General features: G+C 57.8%; 2 protein-coding genes across 10 annotated transcripts in view; one reads left to right on the top strand and one right to left on the bottom strand.

Moving 5' to 3' along the window:
* The window catches only part of SLC39A5 (solute carrier family 39 member 5), a 5,491-nt gene extending 3,513 nt beyond the window's left edge, over positions 1-1,978 (top strand). Inside the window, exons 6-11 of the mRNA XM_033866476.2 lie at positions 123-263; positions 643-739; positions 827-997; positions 1,200-1,280; positions 1,418-1,608; positions 1,835-1,978. Coding sequence (XP_033722367.1) covers positions 123-263; positions 643-739; positions 827-997; positions 1,200-1,280; positions 1,418-1,608; positions 1,835-1,978 — 825 coding nt within the window. The remainder of the gene's footprint in view (positions 1-122; positions 264-642; positions 740-826; positions 998-1,199; positions 1,281-1,417; positions 1,609-1,834) is intronic.
* ANKRD52 (ankyrin repeat domain 52) overlaps positions 1-19,503 on the bottom strand; it is a 25,570-nt gene extending 6,067 nt beyond the window's left edge. Inside the window, exons 1-30 of one of the 9 annotated variants that reach the window (XM_073788507.1) lie at positions 19,028-19,499; positions 18,636-18,719; positions 18,096-18,174; positions 17,826-17,896; positions 16,586-16,786; positions 15,972-16,059; positions 15,715-15,857; positions 15,199-15,411; positions 14,855-14,933; positions 14,429-14,543; positions 14,220-14,302; positions 13,992-14,109; positions 13,702-13,770; positions 13,375-13,515; positions 13,215-13,295; positions 12,492-12,701; positions 11,745-11,856; positions 11,465-11,536; positions 11,013-11,214; positions 10,668-10,755; positions 10,474-10,591; positions 9,704-9,923; positions 9,416-9,503; positions 9,225-9,308; positions 8,970-9,115; positions 8,653-8,753; positions 8,398-8,480; positions 8,113-8,204; positions 7,508-7,662; positions 2,053-2,213 (exon numbers count right to left, since the gene is read on the bottom strand). In XM_073788507.1, coding sequence (XP_073644608.1) covers positions 2,103-2,213; positions 7,508-7,662; positions 8,113-8,204; positions 8,398-8,480; positions 8,653-8,753; positions 8,970-9,115; positions 9,225-9,308; positions 9,416-9,503; positions 9,704-9,923; positions 10,474-10,591; positions 10,668-10,755; positions 11,013-11,214; positions 11,465-11,536; positions 11,745-11,856; positions 12,492-12,701; positions 13,215-13,295; positions 13,375-13,515; positions 13,702-13,770; positions 13,992-14,109; positions 14,220-14,302; positions 14,429-14,543; positions 14,855-14,933; positions 15,199-15,411; positions 15,715-15,857; positions 15,972-16,059; positions 16,586-16,786; positions 17,826-17,896; positions 18,096-18,174; positions 18,636-18,719; positions 19,028-19,054 — 3,474 coding nt within the window. In that variant the 5' untranslated portion in view covers positions 19,055-19,499 and the 3' untranslated portion in view covers positions 2,053-2,102. Of the gene's footprint in view, positions 1-2,052; positions 7,663-8,112; positions 8,205-8,397; positions 8,481-8,652; positions 8,754-8,969; positions 9,116-9,224; positions 9,309-9,415; positions 9,504-9,703; positions 9,924-10,473; positions 10,592-10,667; positions 10,756-11,012; positions 11,215-11,464; positions 11,537-11,744; positions 11,857-12,491; positions 12,702-13,214; positions 13,296-13,374; positions 13,516-13,701; positions 13,771-13,991; positions 14,110-14,219; positions 14,303-14,428; positions 14,544-14,854; positions 14,934-15,198; positions 15,412-15,714; positions 15,858-15,971; positions 16,060-16,585; positions 16,787-17,825; positions 17,897-18,095; positions 18,175-18,635; positions 18,720-19,027 lie in introns of those variants that run through there. The other 8 variants (XM_073788505.1, XM_073788506.1, XM_073788508.1 and 5 more) reach the window with 8 other exon arrangements.

Genomic DNA, 19,503 nt, shown 5'->3' with positions numbered 1-19,503 from the left:
CCACAGCTGCCTTCTAGTAGAGCGTATGAGTGAAGGCTCACCACCTCTCTCCACCATCTCAGGAGGGGGATGCTGTCGGGTGCAGGTGCTTCCAGAGTCTGCCCTGACCACCTCTCTGTCAGGCGCAAGGAGGGCAGCATGCTGGACCTGGCGGGCAGCCAGAGGAGGACCTGGGGCCAGGACTGTCGGTGCTTGGTGGTCTCTTTCTTCTCTTCGTCCTGGAGAACATGCTAGGGCTTTTGCGGCGACGAGGGCTCAAGCCAGTGAGTGACACCCTTTTGTCTTCTTCCTGCCGAGACCAGAGTCCTAGCCAAGAACTGGCCACTCAAGCCAGGAGGTGAGGGGCCAAGTGCGCTCCTGGCTCTGACGTTTGCCTGACTGTGCAGGACCTGACAGCTAACAGGGAGTGGGTTGGGGCTCCTCAGCATAGACCCAGGACTTCCGGCCAAACGGCCTCCTCTCCTGAGTTCAAGTCAACAAGAAACAGAGAGGTGCCAGCCTGGGAAGAGAGCAGAGGCCAGAGAACATCCCCAAGTGGCAGAGGTGGGACCAGGTGTTCACCTTCCCTGCTGGCAGCCTGACCGCTCCTTAGCCCCCAGCTCTGCTGCCTCCTCCCTCAGGAGGGACACCCTCCCATTTCAGAGGTGCTGCCAGCGAAAAAGAAAGGATCTCAGAACTCCAAACCTGGACCCAGAGGATGGCAGTGGGATGGTGCTTCGGCCCCTGCAGGCAGTTCCAGGTGACCGGCGGAGGACATGAAGAGCGGGCCCTGGCTCCCAGCTCTCACTCGCAGCCACCAACACGGCTCTTTTCCTCCTTCCCACAGAGCCAGGGGCTCAGGGCCAGAGGGAGCAGGACAGCCAGCCCCCAGCAGTCCTGGCCCCTCCTGGGCGCCAAGGCCACAGTCATGGATGTCAGGGTAGCGGTGGCACCAATATCACGTGGATGGTCCTCCTGGGGGATGGTCTGCACAACTTCACTGATGGGCTGGCCATAGGTGTGAGGCGGGGGAGGGAGGGAGGGGAAGGATGGGGGAGGGAGGGAGAGGGTAGGCCTCCTAGTTACTGGATGGGGCAGGGAGAGAGCTACCATGTGGGGGGCGGGCGGGGAATGGGAGGACCACAGAGGGAATGCAGGCCCCAGCCTCCTCCGGGGAGAGCTTCCTTCCAGACTGACCACCTCCCATCCTGCCCACCCAGGCGCTGCCTTCTCTGATGGCTTCTCCAGTGGCCTCAGCACCACCGTAGCAGTCTTCTGCCACGAGCTGCCCCATGAACTGGGTAGGAATGGCAGGAGCGGGGTGGGGTCGACTCCAGAAAGGAGAGACTTCCAAGGGGTGGAACTTGGAGGCTGGCGGTGACGTGGGTGAGGGGCAGCCCTGGCGTACTCCCTCCTACCCCGTCCTCTCTCCCCACAGGTGACTTCGCGATGCTGCTCCAGGCAGGGCTGCCCTTCCGGCGGCTGCTGTTGCTGAGCCTGGTGTCCGGAGTCCTGGGACTGGGGGGTGCAGCCCTGGGGGTGGGGCTCAGTTTGGGCCCTGTCCCCCTCACGCCCTGGGTGTTTGGGGTCACTGCCGGGGTCTTCCTCTACGTGGCCCTTGTGGACATGGTGAGGTGTGGGGTAGTGCGGAGAAACCAAGGGAAGCGGGGTGGGTGTAGAGGAGAGGGAAGTGTCAGTCCCACTGCTTCCCCCTTGGCCCCCCAGAAGGGTGGCTGGACTACATGAGAAACAGGGGTGTGGAAGAGCTTGGGTGGGGGAGAGCTGCTGACATCTCCCTCTCCTGTTTTAGGAGCAGAGACAAGGCCAGGATCCTGATGTTGTTATTTTCTTTCAGCTACCAGCCCTGCTTCGTCCACCTGGGCCCCTCCCTACGCTCCATGTGCTACTGCAGGGGCTGGGGCTGCTGCTGGGGGGTGGCCTCATGCTCACCATAGCCCTGCTGGAGGAGCAGCTGTGGCCTCTGGTCTCTGATGGCTGATGGGGGCCAGTGGAAAGGCGTCCAGGTTGCCCTTCCTTCCCCCCAACCACAGGAATGGAGGCGGGACACAGGGCCAGTAGGAGCAACAGGATTTTAATAAACAGAACCCATCCCAAAGCCATGACTACGACAGTTGTACTTGCACCAAAACAGCATAGAAAACCAGGATGTGGCAGGAGGAGGGCTCAAAGCAGGTATGGGGAGGAGGGGCCTGGAGGGTGCAGGATGCATCCATCTGCGGGGAGAGCATTGTGCTTTAGCCCAGAGAGGAAGGGGAGGGGTGAGGCAAATGCACCAAGGTCCCCACTTTTTCCTGCTGCCCTCAGCACCCTGGGGATACAGGCATCTGGGCAGGTCTGCCCTTTATTGCTGCCCACCAGCATGAAACACACCCCGACCCCAACGCTAGCACCACAGGTGAGTCCAGGGCAGGGAGAAGGGCAGGAAGGGGAACATTGCTTAGAGAAAGATTCAACTAGAATCCAGTGAATTGTGCTCAGTTCTCTTTACTTCCTACAACCGAGTACATGGGTCACAGGATGGAGGGAGCAACAGGACAGGGGACATGCCCCTCAGTGCCCCCAACGCACCCTTGCACACAGGAATGGTGGTGTCTGCAGCATCACAGGTCATGCAGGGCACGGGGAAGGGGAGGTTCACACACACGTAGACGCCCACAGCGGGTACCAGACAGAGAACACCCCTGAATATACACAGCTGTACACAGGGAACCCCCAGGTCCCCAACCCAACCCTCTCCCCTGTCTTGCCGTCCCCCAGGCAGGAGGAACTGTATTGCTTTGAGAGAGCCACCCTGGGGGTTGCTCTGCCAGGCACCCTCCCCTCCCACCCACCCCCGTTTTGGCACATCTGCAAGACACACGGCAGCGAGAGTAGGCACCCTCCCTCCCAGGCTTCTGTGGCTTGGAGTGGAGGAAGGGGGTAGGAGACTTTCATCCGCCATCTTTCCCCCAGCCCTTCCCAAACCCCTACCAAACCCACTCCAGCCAGAACCCACCCCCACCCCCCAAACACACACACACAAAGCTGAGCTATCCAGGAATACAGCGGAACAAGGAGATTGTCCGGGATGGGAGCAGAGGCAGTGGGGAGAAAGGACTGGAAGCAGAGACCCCACCCTGGCGTGGGGTAAGACTGGCACACAGCTACTTTAGTGCAATTGGAGAGGGTGCCCAGAGTGAGGGATGGAGGCAGGAGGGCCAGGCTAGGCTCCCCAGGGAAAGGGCCTAGCAGGAGTGAGCGAGGGCCAAAGGTGGACCCTCTCGTCACCGCCACCCTCTGCCCTCCCAAACGCAGTGACAGTGTCCCCCTCACACCTAAGTGGGCAACAGCAGCCTCGGAGTCAGTACCTTCAAGTAATTCATGGAGCAGACCCTCCCCACCCCAGCTTCCTCCCATCTCTGGGATTTGGTCGCTTCTCTAGGGGTTGGGTCGGGAGGAGGGGGTCCCCAAGTCAGACCCTTCCCTCTCTACCTCCCTCTTCCCAGACCACTGGGCTTGGTCCTCAAAGATTCCGCACCTCGGCCCAATCTGGGTCAAGGCCGAGGAGGGCTGGAGCCGCCACGGTCAGAGGGGAAGGGGCTGCTTTGCTCCTCATCCCTCCCTCTTAAAAGGTGGGGTTCAGACTAGGTGGGCTGGGGCCCCATACTGGAGTGCCCCAGGAGGAGGGGTTCTGGGCTAGGGTCTGTAAGGCTATTTTCCTTTGCGGCAGGAAGGGGAGGTGGGGGATGAACGCTTGGTGTGGGGAGAGGTGAGAAATGGCGGAGGGAAGGAGGAAGGGGCCTCCCCCTGGGGCAGTCAGGGCGTCACTCGGACGAAGTCACACTCACGTGCACAAGGTCCCGAGCACGCCTGCTCCCAGCCCCTCCTGCCTGGCCCCCACGCCCCCTCCCAGGACGCCCTCCAAGACCCCAGAGGAGGTTTTGGGGGCACACAGCTGCAGAACCATTCGCTCTGGCCCCACGACCCCCGGCCCAGCCCCGCCTCCTCTCCCCTTCTAGGTCCAGGGAGTCGGAAGGTGCTCGGGTGGGCAGACAGGTGGAAACAGTATTGAGTTTTCCTTTGGTTACATATTGAAGGCAAAGGTGAGCTGGACTTACAGTCAAAACAGATAGGGATGAGGAAGGAAGAGGGGCCACGGCTGGGAATGGAGAGGGAGGTAGGCCCTCCTCAGCCCCTCCACCCCAAGGAACACATGTCTAGGTGGGTGGCAGTCCCTCAGTCTCACCTCTCCCACCCCCACAGCACCAAACAAAAGGAGAAGCCCCCTCCCCCAGGGGCTGCTCCCTACCCCAACCTGGGCTGTACATTCAGTGGTTCTCAGCAGTCCTATGGCTCAGGGGGCCGCGGGGTGGGGAGGTGGCCCGTCAGTCTCCGCTGGACAGTGGCAGTGACCCGGGCCTGTTGGTCCGTGCTGGGACCCACAGTTTGTGCCATTTGTCTTTCTGAAGGATAGTACACAACCCTACCAAAGCCACCGGCCAACCAGAAACATCTCCCCCCAAATCAGAAACTAAAAACTGGCTCTTTTTCATCTCACCCTCTGATTCACACATCTGTTTCCCTGTCTCCTATGTAGCCCTCGCTCTGTCTCCTTTGCTGGGACCTGGGGCTGCTCCCAGGGTCCTCACTTAAAATAGGCCTTTTCTCAAAAGTGCTTATTACTTGAAGCAAGTGCTTTAGAGCTGCAGTGGGGAGAGGGGGAGGGGGAGAGGGAGGGCGAAGGGAAGGAGATGATTCCTCCCCACCCTACCCCCTTAAGATTGGGGGGCATTCTGCCTGCTTTACTTCTCCACACCCGTTTAAGTCAAAGAGGTCTTTTTAAAAACAACAACAACAACAACTTAACATTAAAATAAATATGCAGTGGCCATGAGAATGGTCAAAATGCTTCAAAAAAAACACTAGGGGCTGGGGAGCCCAGGGTGGGGTGTGGGATTTCCTTTGGCATAAGGAGAGGAGGCTGCTTGTCCTGCTGGCCTCCTCACAGCCACATGAGGAGGGACAGAGGACTCCCCGCGACCTGCCCCAGCACTGCTGACGTGTGCTGAAGGCGCAGCAGGGAATGGGCAGCCACCAGAAATCTCATCTAGCAAAACGATGGGGCTCCTGACAAATAACTCAGATTCTTCCTGTCATCACCGAACATTGATAAAGGAGAACACGACTGAAACCCCAGGAGTTTTCTCTGGAGGACACGTCTCTCTGCTCCCCCTGCCCCCCGCCACCTAATTCCCAGCACCAAAATGAGAGGGAGGGGGTGGAACAGGAAGATTTTATGAGAGAGAACTGAAGTTAAGGGCAAGCTTTGCAGAACCAGCAGGACTGGAGGTGGGGGGCTGCAGCCCTTAAGAGAGGTCACATTGATTGTCGTACAGGGGAGGGCAGGGTGCGAAGGGAGGTGGGCGAGAGGGGCGTTGCAAGGCCCTTTGGCTTTGAAAACAAAAATAAAAACTAAAAGCTGCACAATCCTTCTCATCAATAATGGTCATCTGGAAGCTTTGAAATGGTTTAGGAACTGAGCGTTGGGAGGAGCAAGACACAGAGAGAGAGGGGATAAAAAAGGGACCATGACAAAAAGAATGAGGACTTGGACAAACACCCCAGGCTTCATGAAACCAGCATGAGGTATGGTTAAGGGTATCTGTTAGGGAGGGAGGAGTCCCTGGGATGCCCCTCTCCCCTCAGCCCACCCTTGGCAAGGGTGGCAAGACGTGCAGCGGACACAACTGAAAAGGGGGTAAGATCATGAATAAAGCAAGCACGGGTGGGGGAAGGAGACCGAGGGACCCCCAAGGGGGAGGCCCTGTACTGTGTAAACGAAGCCTGTCCAGTTCTCAGGGGACAATACTGATGGCAGCCAAACTGGGCGAGGATGCACTGGGGGTGGGGGGGTAGAGGGAGCATGACCTCTATTCAAGTTCTGTGTCTTGGCCCCTGGCTGAGGTATTGAGTGTGAGGAAGGGAACACTGGGCTGAGGGAGCGGGTCCAACTGTCCAGGAGGCTTAGCTAGGAGATGGATGGACAGGGCGTCTGAAGGGACCAGGGCCAAATTCAATGCTACATTTAGAGAGAAAACTGCCCCCTCCTCACTCCAGCCCAGTTTGGCTTTTGGGGTACGACTTCCGGGAATCTTCTCAGTGCAGCCCTTAGCTCAATCCCTTCTCTCCCTGCTGCTGGGAAGGCAGGAACCAAGCCTCAGTATCTACTTGTCGCTCCCTAGATCAGAACTTCATCCTCACACCGGAGGGGAAGCCTGGGTCCCCGAGTAGCCACGGTCCCTAGTCGCCCTGCCCCTCCCTCTTTGGCTTCAGATCAGGAGTGACTGGGGGCAGTGGGTACTCTTGGACATAACAGAAGGTGGCAGCAGACGGGGGGCACAGAGGAACTGTGGGATTGGGGGGCACAGGAGGAAGAACACAGTCCCTCCCTCCACACACATGCAAACACATGCCTGAAACACAGAAGACATACTAGGGCTGTGGTTTTGAAATGGGCAGGAAATTAATTTGTTTCTTCCCCTAAAGGATAAAATGCTTACTTAAAAATTCATGACAAGCCTCAAAGTTAAGGGAGAGGAGAGCCAGAGAGGGAATGGCCACAGGCTCTGCCCTCCGGAAAGAAGTTCAAAGAAAGAAGCAAGGTTAAAGTGCGTGGTCAGGGGGCCAGGCCAGGAGGGGGAGGGAAGCAGGGCGGGGCAGGCTGTGGGGGCAGGACCAGCCCTTGATTTGCATATGAGGAGCCAGGGAGCGTGCAGGACTGGGGCCCAGGTACAGTAGTTGCTGCTTCAAGTGTTTTGCATTTGAACTTTGGGGGTGATGGGATACAGAAGTGGGGGAAAAGCTCCAGGCCCCAGTGCTAAATACCCTCCCCCCTCGTCCGCTAGCTGCCCCTGAAGGGGGAGGGGGACACCCCCAGAGTGCTCACACAGTACCAGAAATTAAGGCTTCTCACTGCTGCGGGGATGGAGGGGGGATGGAGGGGCCGGCCAAGCAGGGAGGCAGTGATGGGTATGGAAGAAGAGGTGGGGATCTGCCTGGCAGGAGCATGGAGAAGGGGACAGAGAGGAGAGTCAACAGGAAGAGTGGGGGCAGCTGGCAGCAGAAAGGGAGACCGGAGAGAGGGGATAAAAGAGAGGGGGAGCCAGGCATCGAGCGATCATTTTGGGACACTTGGCAGAAGGGGTTGCCCTGGGGGTACCAAGGGCCTGGGGTGCTCCCTGTTGGTCCCAGACCCCTGCCAGGCCAGGATAGTGTGGCAAAGGGGTGAGCAGCTGCTCCCCAGTGCTTTTTCCCCCCTCCGCCCCCCAACCCAGTCGTGTTCTCCTTTAAAGTGCCCTAAATGTATAGACTTTTTCTAAATAAATAGAATAAGATATCAAGCCACCGGCAGGGGGAGGGACACGGGAGGGGGCTACTCGGAGTAGCAGCCATCTAACCCAATGGCGCCATGCCGCTCCTGGCTGTAGGGGCAGGAGGCCCCGTGGGGCAGGGCACCGCAGCCACCCACCGTCTTGGCTGCTGCGATGCCACAGTTCTTGAGCAGGCTGAAGCTGAAAGGACTGACGGCGTCCTTGGGTGGGAAAGGCTTCATGGTGGAAAGGATCAAGGCCAGGCAGTCTGCCACATCTTTGTTGGGGGCGCAGGCCAATGCCGGGGTGTGACCTGCAGAGCAAAGGGGAGAACTGAGCCCCAGGGTCCTGTACCCCTGGCTCCCCATCCACCCGCCCCTGGGCCCTGAGCTCTCTTATCTGTGGAGGGGAGCCAAGGCAGGCAAGCACCCAGCATGGTCAGAACTCAAGGGCTATAAGGGCCCAGGGAGGCTGACAGGCAGACTGTCCCAGACTGGGGTAAAGAACAGAGCCAGCCTGGGGGACAGGAGGCTGGGAGGCTGAGGTGTGCAGGAGGTCTTCCTGAGGAACCTGCTGGCTCCACCTAGTGCCGTCAGACTCCCCTCAGAGACTCTAGTGTATCGGTGTTGGTCCCTGCTCTGAAGAGTTCCCTTGGGAAGAAAATCCAGTTTATTAACCAGCAAGCTTAAGAAGTCACCTCCTGAAGAATGAATGTCCCTGACCCCAAAGCCCGGAGGGGCAGGGAGCTCCAGACCCCACCCACCTTCTTCATCCACAGCCAGCACTGTGGCCCCACGACTCAGCAGGGCCTGCACCACAGAAGCTAGACCATTCCGGGCGGCAATGTGTAGGGGCCTTGGAAGAAAGGAAGAAGGAGCATGAAGTCGGGGCAATGGCAAGCTGCCCTTCCGCCCTCAGCCAGAGTCGCAACGCTGCTGAGCGAACATTGTGAGTTCCAGAGGGCCCCTGGAACATGGGCTGCAACTTCCTCACCCACCTCTCCTGCCCCCCGCCCCCTAGCCAAGAGCCCCCTCCCCAGGGCACTCACATCTGCAGCGCACTGTTGGTAGCATTGATAAGGCCAAGGTCTTGGGTTTCTGCCAGGATCATGAGGGCACATTTCTCGTGGCCCTGAGGGAGAGGGACAGAGAGCGAAGACTTGTGAAGTGGAAGGATGACAATAGGAGCTGAGGGGGCAGCAAGAGGACAGAAAGCTATCCCACCAGTCAGACAGTCTGGACAATCCTGACTTCCGCCGGGCCCTCTCTCCAGTCACCAGGCCCAGCCCCTTACACAGCCCCACCTGCACTGCCGGTGGTACCTTGCTACAGGCCAAGTGGAGGGCAGTGTTCTTGTTCTCATCCAGCACAGTAAGGTCTGCCTTCCCTCGATACAGCAGAAATTCTACAAGAGAAAGGAGGCAGAGGGGGCTGACGCTCCCTTCCAGAGCCGTGCCGGCCTGGCTCTGCACCCTCCTGTCTGCATACCCTTTGCACCCCATCTGCAGAGGGTGAAACATCCAAAGACATGCCTCCTGCCTCCTAAACCCCACAGGCAGGGCTGACCCGTCTGGCGAAAACCCAGGGGCGCACCTCCCTTCCACACGCGGCCCCTACACACCCACAGCAGCGGTCTGCCCATTCTCAGCCGCCGTCATGAGCGCGGTGCGGCCAGTGTGGTCAGTGGCGTTCACCTCGGCTTGATGCTGCAGCAGCATCCGGAGCCCAGAGACGTTGTCCGCGAAGGCAGCGGCGTGAAGAGGGGTCCTGTGGGGAGGGGGTCAGGGCAGAGTGAAACAGGGAAGGCCCTCTCTCCTGAGCAGCAAGAGGAAGCCAGAGGCAACGGAGGTTTCTCCCCAAGCCTCCCACCACTCACCGTCCTTTGGCATCTCGGCTGTTCACAATCTTGGCACCCAGAGCTCCCAGCAGCATCTCTGTGGTGCTGTCCTGGTTATTAATTCTGGGGGAAGAGGAAGGGTCAGCAAGAGGGGCAGGGGAAATGGACCGCCTGTCCTAAGCCCAGGTCACAGACCCCTGAGTGGGGCTGCGGTATAGGAAGGGACTTACACTGCACAGTGCAAAGGAGTGAAGGGGTTTCCTTCCAGGTATGAAAACGGGCTGTGTTCAAGTAACAACTCCAGACAATCTTCATGTCCTGGGTATGAGGAAGGAAGAGTGGTGATGGAGAGAAATGACAACGAGGTCCCCTCCATCTGTCCTGTGCCATCTCTCAACACTCCATTCTACCTCCAGATCCAGAGCAACCCAGGTCCCTCCCTCAACCCACTAGTCCCTGTCTGCCCTCCCCTACACCCCACACACACAGCTGTGCCTACAAAGGCCCCAGAGCCACACCAGTGTAGGAGGCCCAGTGCATGGGCGAGTATCCGCTGTAATCCACCCCGGTATCCAGGGGGTCTGTGGAAAGGGCAGCCTGCAGCAGGGTCCGCAGTACTGCAGTGTGGCCACAGGCTGAGGCCAGATGAATGGGCGTGCGGCCCTTGAAGTCTCGGCACAGCACGAATGCATCGTGGTCCAGCAGGGCGGCCAGGCAGTCCTCACAGCCAGTCACTGCCTGTGGGGGACATGGGGGTGTGGCTGGAACTCCCTTTCCAACGGCCAGTCACTGGGGCTGGCCCAGGAGCAGGAACCAACTCCAGGGCTCCAATCCTCGTCTTTACAGCAATGATTCTAAGTGTTAGGGATGAGCATCTCCTTCCCTGACTCTATGCCAACTGACAATCAGGGTGGTGAGAGTTAATCCTGGCCTTCTGTAGTGGGAGACTGAGTCAGAGAATCCCGTGGGATGAGGAGGAGGCAGCTTTAGGACAGGCGATGGTGGAGAAGGACCAGGCCGTGGCATCATTATCCAACAGGACAGGGCCAGCTGGGTACCCTGGGGCAGAGTCTGGGTGGTGAGCAGGTGGCTGTATGTGATTACAGAGCAAGGTAATCAGGGAGATCAGCTGCCGATGTCAGCTACTCATCCTGGAGCAAATACAGTAAGGCCCACTGAGAGCCCGGGCACAAGATCCTGGCCCACGTGCTAGACAATCTAATGTCCTACTGTCGTGCTCCCGCGTCCAGGCCCTTCTGTGAGTGACCCTACCCGGGAGCTCACTCACCCCACGGTGGAGGGCAGTGCGGCCCCGGAGGTCAGCAGCATCAGCTGTGGATCCTTTCTCTAGCAGCAGATGTACACAGTCCACGTGGCCATTCATGATGGCCAGCATCAGTGGGGTTCTACAGAGGGGGCAAGAAAAGGGTGAGGGCCTGGCAGGGATGGGAACCCTGCACCCCACCCCTGGCCGACACTCACTGTCCATAGGCATCCATGACATCTGTGATGTCAGCTCTTTCCCCACTGTCGATCAGCAAGTGCAGGGAATCAGTGTGGCCAGAGGCAGCTAGGAGAAGAGGGGGTCTGTGTCAGGGCATGGTCGAGGCAAGAAGGCCAGGTGAAGGGTGGAGGTTATGGGAAGACCTGGGGCAAGGAGAAATCTTGGGGGATAGGAGGCTACAAATCAGAACTTGCAGTTTCCATCTTCCTCGCCCTACTCCATCCCAACCCCAGTCCCCTCAGGGTTCAGGAGGGATCTGGGGACCAGTCTTGGAGGAGGCCCGGCGTGACGAGGGGAGGGAGCAGCCCAAAGGGCGCACTCACCAGCAGCGTGCAGGGGTGTCCACTTGCGCTTGCGCTCCTTGATGAGGGCAGAGGCGCCATGGGCCGTTAGCACCTCCACACACTCAGTGGAGCCTCGCTCAGTGGCCAGGAAGAGCGCGGTCCGGCCCTTGTGGTCCCTTACATCCAGATTCACCAGCGTCTCGGCCAGTGTCTTCAGGGCTTCACAGTGACCGTTGTAGGCCTGGAGGGGTGCAGGCAACCAATGGATACAGCTCGGGACACTGTCCCCACTCTGCTCTTGGGGCCCACAGGGAGACTCCAGGCAACAGGCCTCCCCGTGAGCTCCCTGGGCCCCTCTCCAGACCACTGCCTGCTTGCGACATCCCCACAAGAAGGCAGAAGCAAGGACAGATTCACACGTGCTTATACCTGTGTGCCAGCCTGGGGCAGGTAGGGACAAGGAAGGCAAGAGGAAAAGACCTGGGACTCACAGCTAAGTGCAAAGGGCTGACTGGAATGGTGCTCTCTACATCCTCCAGGCAGTTAAAGGACATTTCTAAGAGCTGCAATGGACAGAATAGTAGGTGCTGAGGTTCTGGTATTCCCAAGATATTACCCCTTGACCCCACCCACAGCAACCCCCAAAGCCCCTGGATCTAGAGACCACATTTGATTCAACCACCCCTTGGTTTGAGAATCCACAGATACCAAAGTAGACTGTGTGCTGTGCCCTGCCCTGCTCCTCTCCCCCAGGCCAGGTCCCACACGTACCAGTTCGAGGTTCTGTCTATTGCCATAGGCGGCTGCATAGTGCACGGCTGTGTAGCCCTGCCTGTCCCGCAGGGAGGGGTCTGCACCGTTATCCAGTAAGAATTCCAAACAGCTGGGGGACAGGAGTAGACTGTGAGGAGGGGACAGGCCCAGCCAGGGAGGGCACAGTTTGAGAGGAGCAGAGGAGAGGGCAAGGGAGCCCCTCCAGGCCTAGCTGGCCAACACCCATCCCCCACTCTTGGTAGGCTAACTCCTGCCCATTCAAGCCCAGACCCAGACCTACCACCTCCAGGTCTGCCCTGAACCACTCTTGCTTCAACGCCCTCCTCTATCCTTTGAATGCCCTCCTAGAGAACCTGGAGCACAGTTATCAGTTACCAACCTGTGATCGACACACTCTCCCCCCACCTCCAGGCATACTGACCCCTGCCTTCTCCTCCCAGCCCGCCTGAAAAGGCCTACTCATCTCATACTCGCTCCCAGAATCCTCTTCTCTGGGAGGCCTTCCCCAAACTTCCCAGTTAGGTGCCTCCTCCCCTCTATTCCCCGGCACCACTCTTATAGCTCAGTAGTAGTTGTACTAGTAGAAATATTGATACAGCATTTAACACTTACAATGTGTCAAACACTGTTCTAAGCACTTCACGTGTATTAAATCACTTAATCTTCATACTGATCCTTTGAGATAGCTATCATTCTTATCTCTACTATGGTTGAGGAAACTGAGGCACAGAGAGGTTAACTTACTTGCCAAAGATCACATAGTTGAGCCTCTTGGATTTTAAATATCTTTTAAAAAAAATAAATAAACCCTTGGGCTTCCCTGGTGGCGCAGTGGTTGAGAGCCCGCCTGCCGATGCAGGGGACACGGGTTCGTGCCCCGGTCCGGGAAGATCCCACATGCCGCGGAGCGGCTGGGCCCGTGAGCCATGGCTGCTGAGCCTGCGCGTCCGGAGCCTGTGCTCCGCAAGGGGAGAGGCCACAGCAGTGAGAGGCCCGCGTACCACAAAAAAATAAATAATAAATTAAAAAAATAAATAAACCCTTTATTTATAACAGTCTTAGACTTACAGAAAAATTGTGAGGATAATACAGTTTCCATAAATTCCTCACCCAGTTTCCCCTATTATTAACATCTTACACTAGAATGTATACAGTACAGAAATTTGGGGTAATTCATCTTCTATCCTTACCACCCAGCACATTACTTGGTACCTATTAAGTAAATACTCAAGTAATGCTCGTGGAATAAGCAAATGAATTTGTGTTTAGCTTTTCTGATTCCCTCAAGAAGACCATCCATTCCTTGAAGGAAGGAACTATGTCTCCTACTTCTGTCTGTACCCACAGTGCTTGGTCCAGGACTAAACTCAGGGTGCAAAGCAGCAGCAGGGTGGTGGTGGGAGAATAACAGGGCCAGAGTTGACACTGCTGGGAAAGCACACCCCGGGGGTCTCCTCGGCTACTCACAAGAAGGCCTCCTTCCTGCGGGACTCCTTCAGTGGCTCGTCCTCTTCAGCATCGTGGCTGGAAGATGAGTGGGGCTCCGCCCTGGGGGAGGAGAGTGAAGAAGTCTGGGGGGCGCTCAGGGAGGAGAGTGGGGCTGAGAAGAGCAAAGCGGGCGCCTCACCTCCTGTAGGTGTCGGAGGCGGCAGCGTAATGGAGCGGAGAGCAACCTTTACAGTCAGCCTCATTGACGCCTGCCCCGGCGGTCACCAGTGTGACGGCGCACTGGTAGCTGCCATTGGCGGCTGCATAGTGCAGTGGGGTCCTGGGGAGAAGTGAAGGAGGGTGGGTAAAAGAATCGGGGGCAGATCCAAATGCAACCAGATGTGCAGCCCAAAGCTGCTTCGTAATATTCTCCTCACTTAGTCTCCAACTCCCCACCCTGCCCTCCATCACTTGTCTCTCTGATCGGATGTTCCTTATGTATATATACTCCTGCACATTAACACACCTTCCAAATTTGTCTCTCCTCCTCAAGTCAGCTCCACTGCTCAACAGCAAATTAAGACATTCAACATTCCTAAAAGGAAGGAGGATGCAGGTTAAGGGGAGAAAGAGGGCTCAAGGAGAAGCCACAGGATTCTCCCCAGGGAGGGGCTGAAGGAGGATGGAACTGGACAGCCCTTTCTGCTGCCACTGCTCTCACTGTGAGGGGGGGAGCTCTGGGCAGGAAAGAAGAAGGGGCCCAGACCCCTGCCCAGCCTCCTTCTCAAGGCCTGAGACAGAGGGAAGAAAACTCACCCTCCAGAAGCAGCAGCATGAAGACAGGTACGGCCAAGGTTGTCAGGTGTATTGATGTCAAACCCAGCTGAAAGAACGTGCTCATTGCTGAGTGAGGATACAATGCTGTACAGCTGACCTGAAGGGGCAGAACAGCCCACAGATCCCATCTGAGGGCTCTGAGCAGAGCCGGGAAGGGCCTCTGCTCTCCTGCCCACCTGCCCAACCCCCGAACCAGTTAGCTCATACCTGAGGAAAGAAGCTTACGACAACAGTCAGAGAATCCAAAGAGAACAGCTAAGTGCAAGGGGAACATGTCGTGGATGCCACGCCTGGGGAGAAGGGGAGGGACTCAGTCCTTGGGTCAAGGAGGGACCAGATGCAGACCTCTTTTCTGTGGCCTCCCACCAGCCTAGATCTGAGGCAGCCTGGAAGTGGGGTCAGTGGTCCGGACTCACCGGGCGGTATCCGCGCCGTTGGTCATGAGGGTGCTGATGAGCAGCTCGTGTCCATAGCGAGCGGCCACGTGCAGTGGCGTGTTCCCAAATTTGTCGGCACAATCAATCTCACTGCCTGAAAGGGGGGACGCACACCCACACACTCAGACCTTTGGCTTCAGACCACTCACACTAGTTAGCTACTGTCTGAGTGCTTGTTACGTGCCAGGGGCCAGGCTAAGCCTTCTACACGTGTTATCTCGTTTGTCAGCCTGAGGGGGCTAGGCAGGCAGAGCAGGGCCATTTCCACAGGTGTCTTGCTCAGAGCTTCAGGTGCCCATCCTGACTGGAAGATGGGGTGGGGGGTGGAATGAGGAAGAAAAGGTGTTTCTAGGGTTGAGTTCTCTGAGGGAGGAAAAGAGATCACAAAGTCTTCCAGGTCCATACCATTCTGGATGAGGATCTGGGAGCGGGTGAAACGGCCATGGATGGCTGCCATGTGCAGAGGACTTTTCCCTTCTTTGCTCTGTGGAAACATGGCATTTTTTTTTTTCCTAGTGCAAAGCATGGAGAGTGCCCTGTTCCCCCTTCCAAAGGACACGTCTCTGAGGACGGGGTGATCATATGGACATCTTCTCAGCCCACATTTTCCTGGGCCCCTGGGAAGGACTGATCAACCCAGGACGCAAGCGGACCATTCCCCATAGAGTTATCCAGAACAAAAGATATGGTCAGCACCCCCAGAGCCAGGCCCCTCTCCCCACTGGTCTCAGACTCATCCCTTCAGGCACCTGGTAGTTGACATCAGCCCCGTTATTGACCAACAGCTCCAAGCAGAGCGCGCCATTGGTGGAGACCGCAGCCACATGCAGTGGTGTAAAGCCCTTGTCATTTGGCTGGTTGACATTGGCTCCTGCGTTCACCAGCTCGATAGCCACAGCATCCTGGCCCAGGTAGCAGGCGATGTGCAAAGCTGTGTTTCCAAAAGCGTTGGGCTCATCAATCTGGATTTCCAGGGGTGAGGGTAAGAGGATAAGGGAGATATCAGTTTAAACAAAGTGGAAGCCAGCACAGATAGCCTAGAGAATCCCAGAAATCCAACGACTGCCTCAGACCCCTCAGGTTCCAGACCCTAAGACTGGGGGCACTACTGCTTAAGACAAGCATTGCTCAGATCCTCTCACCACATCTTCCCGACCTCCCCAAACCACACCAGCAATCCCAGTGCCTTCCTATCTCCCTAACAGACTCCGACCTCCAGCTCCCTGCCCTTACCCCCAGCCCCACCCCGTGCTCAGCACCCTGACCTCAGCCCCCATCCGTAGCAAGTACTTCACCACTTCAATCTGGCCACTGGCAGCAGCTGTATGGAGCAGCCCATAGCCCTTGCGGTCCTTGCAGCCAAGGTCTGCTCCCCGTGCCACCAGCAGTTTCAGGACCTCCAAATGCCCTGGGAAAAGACAGTACGCTCTCAAGGAGGTGGAAGGTGAACTCTAGGGCCCTGAGCACTCCGTCCCTGCCCTAGGAATCCCAAATCCTGTTCTCCCCGTGATTCTCTTCTCACCTAGAAAAGCCGCCCAGTGCAGAGGCTGCCGCTCCTTTTTGTCACAGACATTCAGGCTGGCTCCCTTACTGAGGAGCAGGTTCACCGTCTGTTTCAGGACATGAAAGACACCTGTTTAGAGCCAGGTTCATGCCTTCAACATACCTAATTAGGGGTAGAGCCCTTAGCACCTGAAAAGGCTGAGGCAGCCTAACGTCTCTGTTTTTGGGCAGAACAATCTGGAGAACTAGAGGGAACAGAGAAAGCAGGCACTAAGGAGATCCCAGGTAGATTTGGAAGTCTGAGATAAACTTAAGGGAGTCTCTTCAGGTAATTCGGTGGTTTTTAAACTCTTTTGAAGTCTTCTAAGTGTGCTGAAAGACACGGACTCTCGCTTCAGAAAAAACCACGTATGCAAACATTTTCCATGCAACTTCAGAGGCTTTACCACCCTCCTGAGGTCCAAGTCAAGAATTTCCATCCAACCCAACCATTCATTTGGTGCTTGAGCCCAAGTGTTTATATAATCATCTGGGCGGCTGCTCCCCAGGCCTAATGGCCCGGAGGCAGGGGAAGGTGAGCCGGAAGGGAAGGAAGAAGGCACGAGGCTGGGCGTGGACGGGAGCGGTCCTCACCTCCAGATGCCCACTATGCACTGCGTGGTGCAGGGCACTGCGCCCGCTCCTGTCAGCCACGTTGAGGCTGCTCAATAATGGTGCCAGAGCCTCAGCACACTTGGTGGCCCGGTTGGCAGCGGCCACATGCAATGGTGTCTGCCACAGCTTGTCCCGGGCGTTCACATCTGCTGAATGTGCCAGCAGCAATCCCAGCACCTTCTGTTGAGGAGCAGGCGATAGGAGAGAAGATAGAGGGGGAGCAGGAGGTGAACCAACAGGAAATGGAGGGGCGAACAGGTCAGCACAGCACATGTGACCCCATCTCCCCACTCCCCTGGCAGAGAGTCTCTCCTCATTTTTTCCAACATACCTAGCCTTTCAATACCTACTTTCCATCTTCTGGAACTTCTTAGAGCTTAAAATCTTCCCTCCCTTGCTGAGGAAAACGTGGAGCTCCTCCTCAAGCCACCTGATATTGTTCATAACCCAAACCCTGAACATCTTCACCCATATATACAGCCACTACCAAGCAAATCCACACATGTAGAGGATCCCAATCCCCTACCACTTTTAGGAAAGATAAATGTTCCCGCTACATTAATCCCCAGATACCCCCCTTCAGCCCTTCCATATGCATCAGAATCATTTCCATTACCTAGGTAAGCAAACAGATACTAGCTCCTCTCCAAAACCCAGGCTAAAATACCCCTCCTATTCACCACCCACCCCATTCCCATTGGCCTCAGTCCCTCCCCCTGGTGGCTGGAGCCAGGGAAGTGACTACCAAGCCAAGAAGAAGGTCATCTCTTCCCACTTTTCAGGGTTGAGGGACCCAACTGATGGGGCATGTTTGAGCCTCGTGGTGTCAACTTTCATGCTGCTTGAGGGGCAGGGATGCAACAAATCACCACCCCCATCCCTCCATCACAAGGAAAGAAATCTCAGTGCCCAGAGGGGGATCAGACTCCATGGTGGCCCCCCAGGGAGGGATGAGTCACTAAGGCCTGGCAGCAGGGCCCCCTGCAGTCTGCCAGCCCAGTGTTAAGCTCTCCCCTGACGTCACATCAGCTAGCAACACTCAGCCCCCCCTTACCAGCCAGTTCTAGGGGTAGGAGGGAGGGGCCAAGGTCTGGTCTCCTCTGGACCTGGGGATAGACCAACTTGTAGGGCAGAGGACTAAGGCTCTCCAACCCTTATCTTCCAACCTTTAACCAAGTCATCCTCTTTGGAAGGGAGAAAAGAGGTGGGAGGCCAGTACCTCATTTCGGGAGGCAGCAGCACGATGAAGAGGGGTCAGCCACAGTGTGTCCTTAGCATTGACGTTAGCACCTGTGGGGATATAATATGCTCTTTTGGTGGGAGGTGGAGAGCAGGTGGGGAAGAAAGCCAGTAATCAGGCCAGAGAATCTGGATGGAGACGGAAGCTTGCCTGGACCAAGCACCAGAGGACAATCCTTGGATACGACAAAAAGGCTCCTCCCTCAGGTCCCCTCCCTAGCTGCCACACCTTCTAGCTCCCTACTTTCACCTGACATCAGTAGCAACTGGAGGATGGGGACATCGCCTACGTAGGCAGCAGCATGAAGTGGGGTTCGCCTCTCTTGGTCCTAGGAAGGCAGAGAAGAGGAGCAGCTGTAGGGGTGAATGATCCAGGACCCAAGCCCAAGTCTTCGTGCTCCAGGCCTTTCCCCACAACCTCTTCCCACAGGTTCTGCAGCCTCCTAAACCCCAGTCCTAGGTCAAAGCAAGCACCGAGGGAGGGTGGAGTCAGGGGGTGGGCGCCACGGCCCGCGAAGCAGTCTCCTTCTGCCAGGAGGGGTGGAGGCGCTGCAGACACGGATGGTTCAGAAGAGAACACCGTTTCTGGGCATCCTCAGCCCTACTGGCCTCTGCTCTAAGCCTGACCTGCTCTCCATCCCCAAATGTAGAGCAGTTGCCCATCCCAGGGTGGAAAGAGCTGCGGCCTCACCCGAGCCGAGGAAACACGGAGCCGCCCCATTGGTGGGGAGGGGTCCTGCACACCAGGGCCCAGATTACCGGCTCGCCATCCTCCCTGATCTCAACTCACCAGCACATTGATGTTCTCCTTCTGCGAGAGGAGGGAACGCACTTCCTCCACATCTCGGCTAAAGATGGCCTGGACCAGGGGCGGCTGCAGGGAGAACCGGTTTTCAGGGAGCGGGCCGGAGCGGAACCGGGGAGTGGGGTGGGGGACACCGGGTTTGGGCGGGGGGCGACGCTGGAGGGACTCTGCTCTGGGGTCCTGGCCGCAGGAGGCTTCCGCGGTGTCCCCGCCGGTCACCAGGCCCCCAAGGACACCGGCTTGGTTGAGGGGAGCGCGGCGTGGGGCGGGGCGGGAGCCCCGGGCTCGGGCCCAGCCTAGGCCGCACATCCCTGGGCTCGCGTGGCGGCGGCGTCGGGCCCTGGAAGGAGGAAGCGAGCAAGGGCAGGAGGGCTGACCTGGTCCGTGATGCTGAGGATCCCCATGGCCCGGCCCGGGCTCCGTCCGCATCGAGCTCCCGGCGGCGGCGGCAGCGGCTCCACCGGGGACACGGGGCGGCCCAGGCGGCGGCTGCGGCGGCGGCTGCGGGGAGAGCGCAGCCCCGCCTACCAGGGGGCGGGAGCGGGAGCCCGCAGCGCTCCCTGGCGGCCCTTCTGGGCCCGGCCGCAGGGCGCTTGCCGCGCAGGCTGCCCCAGGCCGCGGCGCCCTCCGCCCCGCCCTGGCGGTCCCATAGGCTCGGGTGACCCCAACCTCGGCCGCTGGTTACCCGGCTCCCCAGGCCAGCGGCGCCGTGCTCTCCGCTCCAGTCTGGCGACCCGGGGGATTCTCCACAAAACCCTAGCGGCAACTCAGGCCGCGGCCCTGCTGCGGTGCCTTGCAACCTGAGGACCAAATGGCTGGCCCGATCTCACCCAGCCCAAAATGCCTCCTCCGA

This window comes from Tursiops truncatus, chromosome 11 (assembly GCF_011762595.2).
Source record: "Tursiops truncatus isolate mTurTru1 chromosome 11, mTurTru1.mat.Y, whole genome shotgun sequence".
NCBI lineage: Eukaryota > Metazoa > Chordata > Mammalia > Artiodactyla > Delphinidae > Tursiops > Tursiops truncatus.
This window is presented reverse-complemented; position numbering and strand designations above follow the sequence as displayed.